The 16080-nt window shown below is 41.7% G+C and overlaps 2 protein-coding genes across 2 annotated transcripts; both read left to right on the top strand.

Moving 5' to 3' along the window:
* The first annotated feature begins 320 nt into the window (after positions 1 to 320).
* On the top strand, positions 321 to 5751 carry anxa4 (annexin A4). Its single transcript, XM_047014724.1, has 13 exons — positions 321 to 471; positions 1381 to 1432; positions 1728 to 1815; positions 2530 to 2624; positions 3330 to 3443; positions 3560 to 3650; positions 3993 to 4072; positions 4321 to 4377; positions 4482 to 4575; positions 4818 to 4913; positions 5064 to 5122; positions 5261 to 5383; positions 5493 to 5751. Exons 2-13 carry the CDS (start codon positions 1424 to 1426, stop codon positions 5550 to 5552), a joined length of 966 nt encoding a protein of 321 aa, XP_046870680.1. The 5' UTR covers positions 321 to 471; positions 1381 to 1423; the 3' UTR covers positions 5553 to 5751.
* Positions 5752 to 6242: 491 nt separating this feature from the next.
* LOC124463031 (beta-4C adrenergic receptor-like) lies at positions 6243 to 10508 on the top strand. Its single transcript, XM_047014722.1, has 2 exons — positions 6243 to 7327; positions 7788 to 10508. Exon 2 carries the CDS (start codon positions 7817 to 7819, stop codon positions 8951 to 8953), a length of 1137 nt encoding a protein of 378 aa, XP_046870678.1. The 5' UTR covers positions 6243 to 7327; positions 7788 to 7816; the 3' UTR covers positions 8954 to 10508.
* The last annotated feature ends 5572 nt before the right edge of the window (positions 10509 to 16080 follow it).

The following is a 16080-nucleotide window of genomic DNA, read 5'->3' as shown; positions in this document are numbered from 1 at the left end:
CAACAGCTCTGCTGCTGACTTGCTCATCTACGTCATTGCAGAAACATGGGATCTGTAGTCCTTCTACCACCACCGTGGGGCGCTGAATTTACCGTTTGTTGGATTCAGGTTGGATTTGGAGGAACATGACTGTTATACTTCTGTCGAGGAACAATATCCACAAAGAAGTATGCAAAATGCCAAATGCACATCTGGAGAATGAGGTTTTAATGATTGAGCAGTGCTACTAATCATTCATTCGTGTAGCCTATGAGTGGATTTTGGTTTTGAGAGTTGTCAGCTGATCTGAGGTCCACTAAAGTCTGCGGTGCTGAATGCAGCATAAAGGGGTGGGATCCAAAAGGAGGTTTTACAGTTCGTATCCATAAAGGTGGATGTTACACGACAAGTTACATACGTTACACCCTGAAGCGAGACTCTGAAGCGCTGCTTTACACCTCAGACATTTTTGGAACAATATAAGTCTCAAAGGTTAGTGTTACCGCAGATAAATGTTACAATAATTTTAACATTGACGTTCCCTCTTGACAAGATTTACGCTAGTTTAAGGGTGTGTCTATGAGAAAAGAAAGGTTGCTTCACGAACAGTTTTCAGGGTAGTGGCCATTGCCTAGGAGTTCTAGCAAGTATTAGCATCAGTATAAAAATAAAAGTAAATGTAATGTATAACTTATCGCCTATAACTTCTCAAGATTGAGCAGATCGTCCACCAAGACGGGTACCCTGCTAAAGTGGCAGTGGGTTAACTTAGAATGACACAATGTAATTTGGAGTCACTTCAGTGAAGTTCATCGATCATGTTTTATTGAGAAGGCAACACCAACTCTTACTATGTTGTGTTAACCAACTTTAACTTACCCATACACTTGTGACAAAGGTCCCAGAAGCATACATTTACTTTAAAGCAAAAGTTTTTTTGTTTTTTTATATATCCGTTCAACATAAATGGACACAAATATGCATATTCGTTGTGTTGGGCCTATCGTTTGAATTGAAATAACGAGACCTGGGTTAAAATTCATTTGATTACGGGGTCAAATCGTGTTGGTAAGATGATCTCAGAGCATCTGCCAAGTGGAGTGGACTAAAGAGAAGTCCCCAAACGATTGGAGTGAATTGTGAGGTCTTTTTGTTTTAATGACACACACAGAGGACAGTTGAACGCGATCACGGAAAAACGCTTTCAGAATATTGCATGCACTATTAATGAGAGACTAATGATGATTAAGCATAGGAAGTTGGCTTAGGTTACCTGCCAAAGAAAGCCCTACTGAACTATAAAGTGACCATGATTTATGTTTGATACATCAACCCCTAACTTTGTAACTAGTTTATGTAACTTTATGAATGTATTCAAAAGTGATTTTCCTCTTTTTCTAGCTCTTTCCATTTCTTACGTTTGGACTCTTATATCTTCATTACCATGGCGGCAGTAAGTCCTTCCGAGCACAGACACTAAACTTTTTAATGTATGCATAATGCGTTTGAAATAAGGAGCTATTATCATTATAATATTATTTCAATATTATATAATCATAAGTTACTTATGATTCCTTAAAACTGATGCCACAGCACATAGAAACAGTGGTGGCTGCTTAATACTGTGCTTTTGTATTTCCAAACTTTATTCACAGATACTTTAACCATGATTATTAGACTATTGCATCAAAGCTTGACTGCAGTGTATGTCTAAATGTATTGTTGGCCATTATGATGTGTCACTCCAGATTGGCAATCGGGGCACTGTCACGGAGGCTTCTGGTTTCAACCCCGAGGAGGATGTCCAACGTCTGAGAGGAGCCATGAAGGGGGCCGGTAAGAGACCCCTCTCCAGAAAATAAAGAAAGTAGGCCTGCACAATGGAAGCATTGTGTTTTAGCTTGATTCTATTCCATGCCCTTAGTGTCCTGATTCCATCCTTAAACTCCACTTGTGTAGAGCAGTAGGACGGAGCTGTCCTGCACAAGAGACGGCACTGCATTTGTGGAAATAAAAATTCTAGGCTGCAGTGGTTTCCATTGTATGACCTCATTCATTCCTCTTCAGTTGACCCCGTCAGCGTTTGTGTTTTCAACAGTGTTGAGAAGAGAAGCGTTATGGGATAGTCATGTTTTATTGCCTCACATTTTCGTTGTTGATTGTCTTTCTCCTCAGTCTGGTGTTGGCTGTGTCTATTGTTAGATGGTAGCTTACAGGGCAACACTGTGTAGTAAAGTCCTAAAAAAAAAATCAATTTGGTGAATCTTGGCACCATGCATGGAATGCTGATAAAGTTAGGAATTCGTAATCACCTTCGCCTGACTTTAGTTTTAGATGGATCACATCTTGTGAACAGTGCCTGACTCCCTCATTCATGCAGGTTTATTTCACGCGGAATCCCGAATGGTCATGAACCACTGTACTGTATAGAACATCATTGAAAAGCAATCTTGTCACATGTCCTCAAAGCAAAAACATGGTTAATGTTGTAAATGACCTTTTTAAGAGCAGGATAAAAAGTGAGGGAATATGTGTGATATTCTTTTCCAGGCACTGATGAGGCAGCCGTCATTGAAATCCTGTCTCATCGTACGATTGCTCAGAGGCAACGGATCAAGGAAGCATACAAGCAGACCGTCGGCAAGGTGTGAAGCGCTCGTAGCATTTTACACAATCATAGCTAATGTCTATTGGCACGTTTACAGGTACGCATACTCTAAAATAGAGATGGTTACTGTCTCTAATGACTTCTTTACTTCTGCCTGTATTTGCGTATATGGGTGGGGCAGGTTGAGCAGATGATAACGGTGGCTAACTATTAACCTTTTACACACTGATGCATATCGGCTGTATGTTGACAGGACACAGAGAGGCTAGTTTATCGTTGCGTTAAACCCCTAATCCTGCTCAATATATTAACTAAAAGGGAAGCTTGGTTTCTGTTTACTATACTGGCACTGAGATAGTGAGCTTGCACTATCCGTCTGTTGTATGACCGCATAGGCCAGAGGGAAGAGCAAAGATTGCAAGTGGAATCCTTGCGGACAGAAACGGTGAGTCATGCCAGGAGAGGCTTGGACGCAGTCATTGGCTAGCTGTCAAGGAACAGCCTGTCTTTCATAAACGCCAGCGTCCAATGTTTCCGCAACCACACCCTGGAGACCATAGCCTTGTTTCTGATCACTGTGACCCACTTTTGCTAGGCCGTATGTTATCTTAAATGCAACGTGCCTCTTTCGAAATGGCGTCGAATTGTCTTGTGGAATTGAACTTCAGTCCTTTCTGAGCAGGCACAAGGGGATTTTTTTCCTTTCTTCGTCCCATCTCCTTATTTCTTTGGTTCTTCATAGGACCTGAATGATGACCTGCGCTCCGAGTTGACGGGCAACTTTGAGAAGGTGGTCCTGGGTCTTCTGATGCTGGCTCCCGTGTATGATGCTTATGAGCTGAAAAACGCCATCAAGGTTAAACACTGTTAGCCTCCATTCCACACAGTGGCTGTTACTGGATTTTTACATGCATTTACTACTGTAGCATCAGTACACTATATCATACTGTTTATCTCCTCCCTGAATATCAGGGGGCTGGAACTGAGGAGGCTGGTCTCATTGACATCCTTGCCTCAAGGACAAATGCTGAAATGAGAGCCATCACCGCCTTCTATAAAAAAGGTAGCTACACTGTCTCTTTAAGCAATCTCCAGCTAAAACAAATCATATGCTGATTGTATAGGAACATTTCTGACTTCAGCACAATATGGATTATATCTGATCTGACAATATTGGGCCTATTGATGGACATTGAGACAGATTATGAACACAATAATTCATGGTAGGTAGAGCTTTAATTGAAAAAAAAAAGGTATTCATATTTGGTTTTCTGCTTTTAATTATTGATAGCGTTTTTTTTGCAAAGAAAGTTAGTAGTTTTCTGGTTAATTGTACTCTTAACATGCTGTTTGAGTTGGCTGCAATTGTATCGCTATTATTGATTTCCTGTCTTTTGGACGGCAGAATACGAAAAGAGTTTGGAAGATGATATCTGTGGTGATACATCAGGAATGTTCCAGAGAGTTCTAGTCTCACTTCTCACGGTAAATCACACCCTTTTTGTTAACCCCCCCCCCCCCCCAGCTTGACCCATGGTGTAAACTCTTATCTACTGCAAATACACACATAGATGACCTTTCCTCATTCCATCAGAGGAAATCCAACGTTACTGTTTTAATCAGGAGAACAGTCAAGCCTACTTCCTCTAATATATCATTTACTCTCTCATCCCAGTCCTGTTCAGCCATGTATTTGTGCTAACCTGAGTGTATGTCTGTGTTCTGATTGACAGGCAGGGCGAGATGAAGGCAACGACGTGAATGAAGCACAGGCTGTACAGGATGCTAAAGTACGGAAACCATATACAAATGAAGGAGTCATGTGATGGGGGGGTTTGTGTGCTGATGTTGCAATCATTTCGGTTTTGTGAAATCCGGGTACTGCTGTGTGCAGGACATCTACGAGGCCGGGGAAGCCCGCTGGGGCACAGACGAGGTTAAGTTCCTCACTGTGCTCTGTGTGAGGAACCAAAACCACTTACTTCGAGGTACTTCTCTAATTTGACATATCCATTTTTTCCTTACCTCATAAACGCGGCAATCTCAGTGTTGTTCCTCCTTTTTTTGTGGCTCAAAAATACTGGCCCCCTTGTTGTCATTTGACGAACAACACTTTCCCTCGCAATGGCGTTTTAGTGTTGATGACCTTAACTTTGTACTGTCATCCTAACCCGAAAAACGGTACATGTCTGCACCCCCTTCCTTATACCATCTGTTCTCCCTCTCTCAGTGTTTGGGGAGTATGAAAAGATCTCTGGAAGGACTATTGAGGACAGCATCAAAAGGGAGATGTCTGGTCATCTAGAGGATGTCTTCCTGGCAATAGGTCTGACTGATCTAATGTCAACCACTGTGATACATTTTTTAGTATAGTCTATATTTCATGCACATGCTGATAATTATGGCTGTGTCTGTATGATGTATGTGAAATTTAAGTTTGGTGAAATGTCAAATGTGTTTGTTTTGATCATTATAGTGAAATGCGTGAGGAACAAGCCAGCCTTCTTTGCTGAGCGGCTATACAAATCCATGAAGGTGATTTACCTTTTCATATCGTGATGTATGTTTGGATTATGTGTAAGAAAACATGGAACGGTGTTGGTTAGAAGTGGGCAGAATTCTGTGTAAATCACGTAACTGTCGTCTTAACCAGACCACCTCCCTTTGTCTCAGGGTCTGGGTACAACAGACAGCATCCTGATCCGAATCATGGTGGCTCGGGCTGAGATAGACATGCTGGACATCAAGGCTGAGTTCCTGAAGATGTATGGCAAGACCCTTTACTCCTTCGTCAAGGTAGGAAACAGGTTACTAGATATGGACTGGTACTAAAAGTTGATGGGGAAATATGTTCCCTTTTTTCCTGTGGTCTTCAAGTCAAACTGATGATTCCTTTACCGTTTAGGGAGACACATCGGGTGATTATCGCAAAATCCTGCTGGAACTGTGCGGGGGAGAGCAATAGAACAGCGATGACGTCATTTGTTGATGACTTCAACCATGCGACAAGAATAATAGGTTTTGGTCTGCAGTTTCCCTTGCCTTCAGGAAGCTGTGCTCCAACTCTCTACAATTCTAAACCCCATGCTTTTTTTTACAAATGAACCATGATGGCCTTTTCACAGTTTCTAGTGCTAATTAAACCAGAGACGAATGACATTTTACACCTGTCTTGAGTTCCTTTTATTGATCCCATACAAATGCATGAATAGGAGGTGTTAAGTTAGAGACAGAGCTGTCTGTAAGGCCTGGTGATGTAGACCTTACTGACCTATGCCGCCCACAGACAGAGACGTTTTCATCACCGACCTGTCAATGAAGTCCATTTGTTTAATTAGTTCGTTTTTGCTCATTTGTCGAGTCAGCTCTCAGTCTTTTGATCCAATTACCTTAACAGCATGTTAGTTTGATTTGGAAGGCAGTAAAGCACGTTGTAATCCATTCAGGGAGGCCCCATAGCTCATAAACAGTCATTTTGACGAAGGAGCAGGCCTATTACAGGACGCGGCACAGCAATAGAAGTACTGAAACGTATGTATTACCCTCTGGTACCTCAAGGTGGGGCCACCATCATTCATTCATTTGGGGATCTGACAGTGATGTCACCGCTGTGTTGAATTTGAGCAACAACAGGCGAAACAATAAATCTCATTGCTTGCTATAAAAATGTTTTCTTAATTACAATTCCTCTGGGAAGCAACAGCCGCCAGTGAACATATACTCTCAAACGTCTAGGAGCAACCAGCCTCAATAACATAAGGAAGTTGGAATCTAATATACTAATGTATTGTATGGTTTTATTTGTAACCCATTTTCTACTCTCGTCAGTGGCATCACAAAGCATTCACCAAGGGCAAGCTTTCCACTGTCGACACCATTTGAAATATAGGGATGGTTTATATTGTAGGATCAGACCATGTCTCAGTGTGTCTCAGCCATGAGCTATTGAATTGGTCAGAAAGGTTAAACTGATACAATTTAACATCTCAATATAAGGTAGCCTAATATGTACTGACATTGTGCGTGACATTGTGTGTGAGTTTTAAGAACTGGGGTCAAGTAGTCGACCAGTCTAAACCAACTGCCATGCAAATATGAGTCTATGCTGTTGCTATAGGAGCTGTGAGAGTGAGAACATTGTGGTTAATGCTTATTAAAGGCATCAAGAACATCTTGTTTCAATCCAAATATAGAGAAGACACTGCATAAAGCCTTAAAGCAGTAGTGCTATTGAGATCGATACATGATGTGGTCCGCAATGACGAAACCGCAAAGGTCTTAAGGTCAAATCGATAAATTCCCAATGCTTATAAATTGTCTATGAGGGGTCCAGGTCCAGAAAACATATGTTTTGGTGCATCATTGATCATTATTGATTAACATGTATTCAGGGAGTGTATATAACAAAAGAAATAAGGAGTAAATAAAGATTTATCTACATCAGACCATAGATAATGTGAGTGATAGCATTACCTTTGATGGCGATAGCATTACCTTTGTTGGCGATAGCATGTTTTGCACCAAATTGCATGGCTGCAACACTCCACACCACAAGAAAGAAGGAGGCATATAGAGGAAACCACATCCATGCCAGCACTGCTGAGGTCAAACAGCACACTGCTCAAACACTGAGAAGAAGTGACATGACAATGTCTATACACGGATGACAGCTTGTTGACAGCTTTACTAAAATGCTCACCCTTGCGATGATAACCTAAACAATTCATTGGAACATTTCAGGTAGGAATTCTTTTGTACATTTATCATATCCACTCAAAGGATTATTTCAGGTCAGTACAAATACAGCTTACAGACTTGGATCTGTCAATGGATTGTTGTAACCAGAGTTTAATTTTTTTTATTTGACAGCTACAGTATGGATTAGTTATATCCACTAAATGTAATGATGCAAATGTTGCCTTTTACTTGCTGTCAAACAAATACATCAAGCTCTGACTTATGAGATGTGTTTATCTATTTATATATATTTTTTTAAATAGACATTTTTGTTGGGTGCAGCTATGAAGTTTTTGCATAAACATAATCCCTTTGTGCAATCCAACTTTAATAACAATCTGTTGAGTGGATAGCTGGAGCATGATGGACGGGGGACATTTTGCAACACATCCTATTGACCTTCATGCTGTGAGGAGAGACGGTTCGAATTGCTGACACTTAGTTTCCCTTTCCTGTGCTTCAGGGACTTCTGAGAGTCCGACTGAAGACGGTATGAGCAGCAACAGCCCTGCCGTACCCATGGTGACACTGCTCATTGGGCCAATTATTTTGATCACAGTGTCTGGAAACCTGCTGGTTATAATCACCATCACCCGCACCCTGCACCTCCACACCACCACCAACGTTTTCATTACATCGCTGGCTTGTGCTGACCTCCTGGTGGGCTGCGTGGTGCAGCCTCTGGGGTCCTCCCTGGTGGTGACCGGTAACTGGCTCCTCAGTGCCACGGCCTGCGAGCTCTGGATCTCCATCGACGTGCTGTGCGTGACGGCCAGCACGGGCACGCTGTGCGCCATCGCCGTGGACCGCTACGTGGCCGTCACCCGGCCCCTCAGACACCAGGTGCTGCTGGGGAAGCGGCGGGCGAGGACGATGGTGTGCGTGGTGTGGGGCGTGGCCGCGCTCCTCTCCTTTGTACCCGTCATGAGCCAATCGTGGCGAGCTCGCGACGTCGAGGACGCCCTGCAGTGTTACCGGGAGCCCGCTTGCTGTGATTTCATAACCAACGCGACCTATGCCATCATCTCCTCCGCGGTATCCTTCTATGTTCCCCTCCTGGTTATGGTTTTCGTCTACGGTCGAGTGTTCCTCATCGCCACTCAACAGGTTGGAATGATCAACAGGAACAGGCTACGCTTCCACAGTGATAGCGACGTGGAATCTTCAGCTGGGGATGGTGTCGTGCACCTCAACCCAATGACAGGAAGTCGAAGGCCTACAAGACCCACAATCCTCAAGGAACACAAAGCTCTCAAGACGTTGGGGATCATCATTGGAACGTTCACTTTGTGTTGGCTCCCCTTCTTTGTGTCCAACGTCGTCAAAGTGTTTAAGCCTGGCGTACCGCGCAAGGAGCTCTTCCTGTTCTTCAACTGGCTGGGATACGTGAACTCGGGCCTGAACCCCATCATCTACTGCCGCAGTCGTGAGTTCCGCGCCGCCTTCCGGTCCCTTTTGGGTTGCCCCTGGCTCTCAAGAGTCGGTCTCCGCCGCCTGTTGAAGAGCTCGCAGAAGGCCCCCAGCCAGACTGGCCCCACTCCCACCTTGGCGGAGGGCCCGGGCCTGGAGTTGCCTCCAGGAGAAATAGATCCCGTTGATCCAGAGGCAGTCGGAATCGCACCTGTATAATTGTTTTTATATTGGCGTCAGTACAACTTTGCTTTAGGGCTGTGACAATGTATTTGTTGCCACTGTTAGTGGTGGGAAGTTGATGACTGATTTTTCACTTCCTTTGATCGATACCAGCGTGAGAGGTTGGTGCAGGATGCAGCATGAACACTGAGAAAGCGGAAGAGATCAACTTCCCACGCTTCAGTTTTGGTTGGTTTGTTTTTGGCATGTAAATAGCGTGTGGGTGTATCGATGGGGAAGTAATGCTAGTCTAGTTTAATTAATAAAAGGCATCATTAAATTCATAAAAGTGTTTCGAATGTTTTCATTTGTTCGTTTTTCCTCAGTTGAGCTTTTAGTATGAGTTATGTGTATAAGCAACGTGTATTTGTATCTTCTAAGTCTCTGTGTCTCTGAAAGTGACAGTTTGTACACGTTCACAAACTCAGGGCACAAGATCAAAGATTACTGATAGCTGTTAGTTGTCTAGGAAATACTGGATGCTAAATTTTGCATATGAAAATCTGAACGTGTCAGGGGGAAAGAATGTCGAACTTGTTTGTGTCATCTTGACCTAAGGATGCAAGGATGTGACAGGTGTTGATAGCTACATGGACTGTTTCAGAGTCGGATGTTTGATCTGTCCTGACAGCACAGACCTGCTCTGGCTAGACAGCCAAAACAGATTACACCTGGATATGTGGAAGGACTAAGCATCTGTTGCTATTGCTATTCCCTGCAGACTTGTCTTGCTGGTCGGATGTCTTGGAAACAAATATTATTTCAATAGAAAATGTGTATCCTCTGGGAAAATTGCATATTAAGTGGCACATTTTAAAGGCAAATGTATTATTGCCTCCATTCATTGATAATGCATATCATGAAGTATCCAAGGGTTTGTTTTTCATAATCATCGTTCAGAAATGTCTTTCCGTTTTACATCAACTTTGGCAATTTAAAAGCTCATCACCTGGTTGTTGCACAAATATTTTTAGGTTGACTGCTTCCCAAGTACCAAAGCAATATGAGAAATATTTTTCTAATTTTCATTGTCTTAATGTGACAATCATCATGCTTAGATCATAAGCATTCAAATAAATGATTTTGGTAGTGGGATTGCAAGTTCATTTAAATGTGCAAGGATGCTGTTGGAATTTAAATCCATCCTATCTTTTCACAGTATGGTTGGATAATGCTTTTTATAAATGTTTTACATGGATACCATGGAGATGTAGAGATTTTTCAATTCCCCAAAACCCAGCTTATCTTTTTTTAAATAAGACATTAAAGAATCAAAAGAAAGACGAAGATGGAACAGATTCCTGGCCAAGAAACAAACTGCATAGAGGAGCTACAGGGAGTACATCACGTACTTTATGTCTTCACCATCAGATCTTCCGAGTCAGTTTACGACTGTGTACGATATAAACTCTTCAGTTGAAATCGAACCTTCTATTCAAACCTCAGCTGGACTGTTTACAGTCACGTCAAGTTCGATTTCATGCATGTTGTTAGACGTTCCATGTTGTGACTTTCATGTGAAACACATGACACACATATGCATGTAAACAGAACTGGCCCACAGTGTGTTTACTGTAGAACTATGAGTCATCATAACAGTGGTAGCTAGGCAACACGTGGAGACCAAAACACATTTTAAGTAAAAGGATGAACTATTGATGGATCTTCCGTCAACCTGGGCCCGGGGTACATGGATCACCGTCCTGTATTCATTCATTCAAATCACATCAGAGTTCTGTGTCTCACTGCGCAGGGCCAGTGATACAGATGGTCTCCCACGAACTCCATTTCCTCACCAAACCAGTTACATTTTGGCCAGTTAAATTTTGCTAGCCAATGTCCTAGTAACTGTGAGGACTATTATTGAAAGATGAAGACTCGACAAGGACCTGGGGGCGAGGCCGACACCGCACAAATTGAGAAACTTCTGACAGCCTGATTGTATGATTGGCTATATCAGAATCCAATCCATGGTGTTCCATTACACAGAATGATCTACATATAACTTTTTCTTTTGAGATTCCGAAAAGGTTTGTTGGTTCCTCTCTTGAGTTCAGATTATACCTGGAAATGTGAAAGGATTAAGCATCTGATGTTATTCTCTGAAGAATTGTCCTGCTGGCCTAATGTCCTGGGAACAAATATGATTTCAGATACATTGTTGTGTGCAAATATGTTGCTTTATTAAGTTCACAGTGTCTGGAAACCAAATGTTCACATATATAACAAGAAGAAGAATCACACACAACATGTGTAAAAAAAATACATCCATATGTTGTAAGGAAGGTTGTTCTGATGCAAGGGCACTTGGGGGTTGTGTTCTGGCACACAGGAAGTGCACGGGGTGATGGATGGGGTGGAGTAAAAGTCTGATTCCTAACAATAGCAATCTGAACTCACATTGTGCCCATCAGCATGAAGTTGAGCAGATGGATTCTCCTCCCTCCACTTTGCTAACAGCTGGCAGCGTGGCACGAGAATACATGAACATTCGTCTTAGCCCCTACAAAGGAGCTGATTAGGAAGCGATCGAGCCACAGGACATATCAAAGTCCTGAGTCTTTTGCAAGTAAGTCTCATGTGAGACGGCAGCAGAGCACTGGCCATCCAAATCTCATAGGGACCAGATCAAATTGGTACAAAATGAGGAGGCACAAGTATGATTTGATGTCATTTCATGATATTTTCATAATTCAACCATAATTGAGGTGAGGGTCACTTAGCACCTAAGGTGGTTCAATTCAGTGCTGAAAAAAAACATCCAGATACCATGAATGTTGAGTCTCCAAAGGTTTTCGCTGTATAGTTTTGTAAACTGCTAAAGAAAAGTTAAGTCTGTCTCTTCAGGAATGGTGACTATTCAGTTTGGTTCTGGGTTTATAAGTATTAATCAATCTGCAGATTGGCGAGAGAATTTAAACACCCTTGACATGAATTATGCAATACAGACTGTGGGGCATGAAGGTCAGGAAAGAAAAGGGAAAAACAAAATACATCCCATCTATCTTTCACAAAAGTACACCAAAAAGCTTTTATGTTTTTCAAGTTAAGTGGTATGAAAACTGTTGCGTGAACACCTCACTCATTTCTGGCTCTTGTCGACTACTATCCTTGGAATGAAAAGACCAGACAAAAGATTCAGATGACAATTCAACAATTCCATGGTGGCGATATGTACCATACAGTATCATTATCTTAAACGTTTAGAGAGTGGGAAACTGGGAATTGAGCAATGATACTTTTTTCGTCTGGTGCCTGCCAATCGCATGCTCTTCAAGATCACATTGCTTTGAATGGTTTAATTGGACGCTAACTACATACAGTTACTTCTTCCGTGGTCTACACCGTTTTAAATACTGACATGTTGGGAGACTTTGCGACAGATAAGGCATACGTCTTCTATCATGTCTTCCATCTAAAACATTCTTATTGTTGTATTATGTTGTTGTTGGACAACGATGCACGTTTTCTCTAAACCCTTGCCAGTATAATGATTATTCATTCATTGTTCTATGTTTATCAGAAGTTTCGTTTTATGATGCCACTATATCCATTATACATCCATATGACTACTTTTAAACAGTTGAAATTTGTTACCTGTAAATTCCATATACGTACACCTCTCATTAATGAAATGAAATGATGAAAAAGAATCATATTTTAGCTGAATCAGCAGGGGTGCTAGCTTTCTTATTTGCAGAATAAACTGCATGAATCATTTGAAACGGAGTGTGGAGACAGGTAAAATAAACTATCATGACTGCAGTGTCACAAGGGGATGCACTACATGAGGAAACAGCAACCCCTGGTGCGACAACAAACATGGCACCACTTGCTGGAACTGACTGGTCATATTTGGAAGCTTGTTGTTCTCCTGCCAAACACAACAGGGGTCGCTTTTTTGTGAGAAACCAGGAGAAGCAAACAACACCCGTAATGTAAAGGTAAGCTTCTCACAGTCTTGTGTCAGACGCAAACATGCAGCATAGACAAATTAAACTGAAATTTGAATTCTTGGACACTCTATTGGATTATTGTTGTGGCATGTAGACAACCCTCCATTGAACATATCGTTTAAGTGTGTTTGTGCGAGAAAGGGAGAGTGTAACAGCTTCAGGACATAGATTCAAGATTCAAGATTTTATTATTTGTCACATACATGATTATACACAGCACAATATGCAGTGAAATGTGTTTGTGTACCTGCAACCACTTAATTAAATAAAAAGGATACTAAGAGAGACATACAATTTTAAGACATAAGACAGAAATGGATATTAAAATAGAAAGAAATAAACTACAGTAATCAAATAGAATAAATAGCACAGAGCAGCATGTCAACGCTTCAACATAGGCAACTTAGGTGTTGGCAAAATATGTTCAATAAATACCTGTTCTTGACACCCGGCCACAAAGGCAACCATGATATGACAGGCAGGACGAGGGCCCCCACAAGAGAGAAGAGAGGGAAACAGGTGAATCCTGACAGATGATATAAAACAGAGCGATGTGAAAATTGGAGGGCCTGACAACCCGGTTGGAGGGCTGTCACCTCACTTCTGGACATCCCGACTTTGTTGACGGAGAGAGACAAACACTCACAGTTCATCAAGTAGGCATAGGCGCCGCAGCGTGAAATTCAATCCAGTCTGTGATAAAAGTAAAAGTGAGAAGAAGGATGAAATGATACCCCTGGCAACTCGCTGATATAAGTGTAATGGTAACAGTGGGATTGGCCAGACCTGCATATCGATGTATCACTTTCTAATTGGCCGTTCCTTTGCAATAGTTCAACCCCAATCTCTTCGCCATACTTTATCATACTTTATCATGCTCTACCTCGACAATAGTCTGTATGTAAAGGTCACAGGCAGCAAGAAAAATTATATTTAAATCGATGATGATAACATCAGTGAATGCATGGGGTGGACCCGAGAGCAAGGAGACAGAGAGGAGGTCACGAGAACACAGACTTTACTTCACGAGACAAGACAAGAATGTAGCAGGGATACTCACATAAATAATCTTCAATTAGCCACAAGGGAGCAAACATATACAGAGGGCCAGGGTTATTACACAACGAACAACAGCTGGGTGATTTGGACAAGAGACAGGTGTGTAGGGAACCAGGGAAGTGAGACAAGACCAGGAAAGGAAGACAGGAGACAGACAGAACACTGGGGAAACCAGGAGAACTAAAACTACACAGGGGCTAACTGAAACAAACATTGAACCAACACAGGTGAGCGACAAGAGCTCTGGGGAGATGGGGCCTCACAGATGAAACTTAGATAATATAAGATCTTATGAGATCTATAGGTCATCATAAAGTCAGAGTAAAGTAAGAACAGTTTAGAGTATTTGCTACCACAGGACATTGACGTACTGCAGTAAAGTGTGGGGGACTGTACCATATAGTCTAGTCTGTGAACTGTTCTACATCCTGCCTAGGTATTCAGAAATGTCACCATCAGTGTTACTCATGCTTTCTTACTAATCACATAGCCAAGCTTTTTTTTTCATCTCCATTTGATATCCCTGTGAAAGGACAGTATGGATGCTAATGGTTCAGTCTTTGTGCTTAAAACAAATGGTTGATGGATGGGACTATTCATTTGAAGATGTCTTGTGATCCCTCAAACACCTCTTCCCATCTGAACCTCACTTTGGTTCAGACTTACTCTGTATATACTATTTGTGTACCTATATGTCTTGGTTACCGCTGACAATTTTCTCTCTCTAATAGTGAAATCTTGCTTCCTTCATGAGCCATCTTGAAACCTGGGAGTCAGATGGCTGAGCGGTGAGGTAGTTGGGCAAGTAATCCGAAGGTTGCCAGATCAATTCCCCGCTGTGCCAAATCACGTTGTGTCCTTGGGCAAGGCACTTCACCCTACTTGTCTCGGGGGGGATTGTCCCTGTACTTACTGTAAGTCGCTTGTCTGCTAAATGTAAATGTAAACCATAAACTATGTATTACATATTGTGTAGTCTGCCTGAATCTGCCTGATTTACAGGTTCCTTTATCCATATTGTGTTACACTTCCTTATGAAAATTGACGCTTAATTAAACTGAAGGTACTGTATTCCTAAACCAATGCTAACATGGATTGGCATTGGAGAAGTAGGCTATACTTCTGCCCTCTTCATGATGTTGTTGACATTGAATTTAGAATTTAATCCTGAAGGCTGCATGATAAGCTGTTGTTTTTTTCAACATGAGGGCCATGCCGCCCTCATCCTCAAGAACAGTGGGCTGGAAATGTAATGTGTGAGCTTAATAAAGGCCATATGGCTTTTTCGAGACACTAATTGGACAATAATGCCAATCATATGGTACTCATATCGTTCTGAGACATAATAAATTAAACAAAAAAAATAAACACAATTTGTAGGAGAAAATAGGATGTTTGATATTGTAAAGCCGCTGGTGAACCAATCTAATGCCGATTAGAAAACCGCAGTTTAACATGTACGGTCTTCCTACACCTGCATCTCTAATACCATGTTGTCACATATTTAAAAAAGCAAATTCTCGCCACCTTTACTGCGCTGAAAGTACTTAAGGGCAAGGTTATCGACTTCTCATTTTCAGAATGTTAAATGTAAAATGGTTTTAACATTAGCTCTGTGAATCTGAGAATCAGATTCCAGCCAGTTCCTGGACAATTCTAATAGACACAAAAATGTATTTTCAAAACTATAGCATAGAAATAATTCAAAACAAGAGCAGACATTTTGGTTCACTGGATACCCATAACTGATGCGTGTGGATAATGCCAATTATCTTGAATTTAAAATAGTTGTACAGCTGTGGTCACAGGATGCAGTTACCAAAACAAACAAAGTTCCGTAAGAGCATGTCTGGCATTATTTCATTATAATGATCTCAAGAACGCTAAAGGAACTACAAAACCTATGAGGGAGTGTCACACCAGCTCAATACTGGAAAGAGACGTTTTAGAGATATATTTTAGATGCTCTTACGAAACTTTGTTTGTTGCCTCAAACATGCTTTACATTCTGCATCAGGTTTCTTTATTTTTTAGTTCAAAGCGCCAAACCCACTTCATTAAGCACTGTGTTACTGGGAACTCGATACACCCCAAAGAAAAGAACTCATT

Source organism: Hypomesus transpacificus, unplaced genomic scaffold (genome assembly GCF_021917145.1).
Source record: "Hypomesus transpacificus isolate Combined female unplaced genomic scaffold, fHypTra1 scaffold_27, whole genome shotgun sequence".
In the NCBI taxonomy this organism is placed as follows: domain Eukaryota; kingdom Metazoa; phylum Chordata; class Actinopteri; order Osmeriformes; family Osmeridae; genus Hypomesus; species Hypomesus transpacificus.
Note: the sequence above shows the minus strand (reverse complement) of the source record. Positions and strands in the feature narration are given on the sequence as shown.

What these genes read in the sequence shown, in the direction of transcription:
- LOC124463031 (XM_047014722.1), top strand. Translation starts at nt 7,817, where the DNA reads ATGAGCAGCAACAGCCCTGCCGTACCCATGGTGACACTGCTCATTGGG.
- anxa4 (XM_047014724.1), top strand. An exon ending in AGGAGCCATGAAGGGGGCCG is followed by an intron (nt 1,816 to 2,529) that starts GTAAGAGACCCC and finishes ATTCTTTTCCAG; the next exon opens with GCACTGATGAGGCAGCCGTC. An exon ending in ACAAGCAGACCGTCGGCAAG is followed by an intron (nt 2,625 to 3,329) that starts GTGTGAAGCGCT and finishes GGTTCTTCATAG; the next exon opens with GACCTGAATGATGACCTGCG.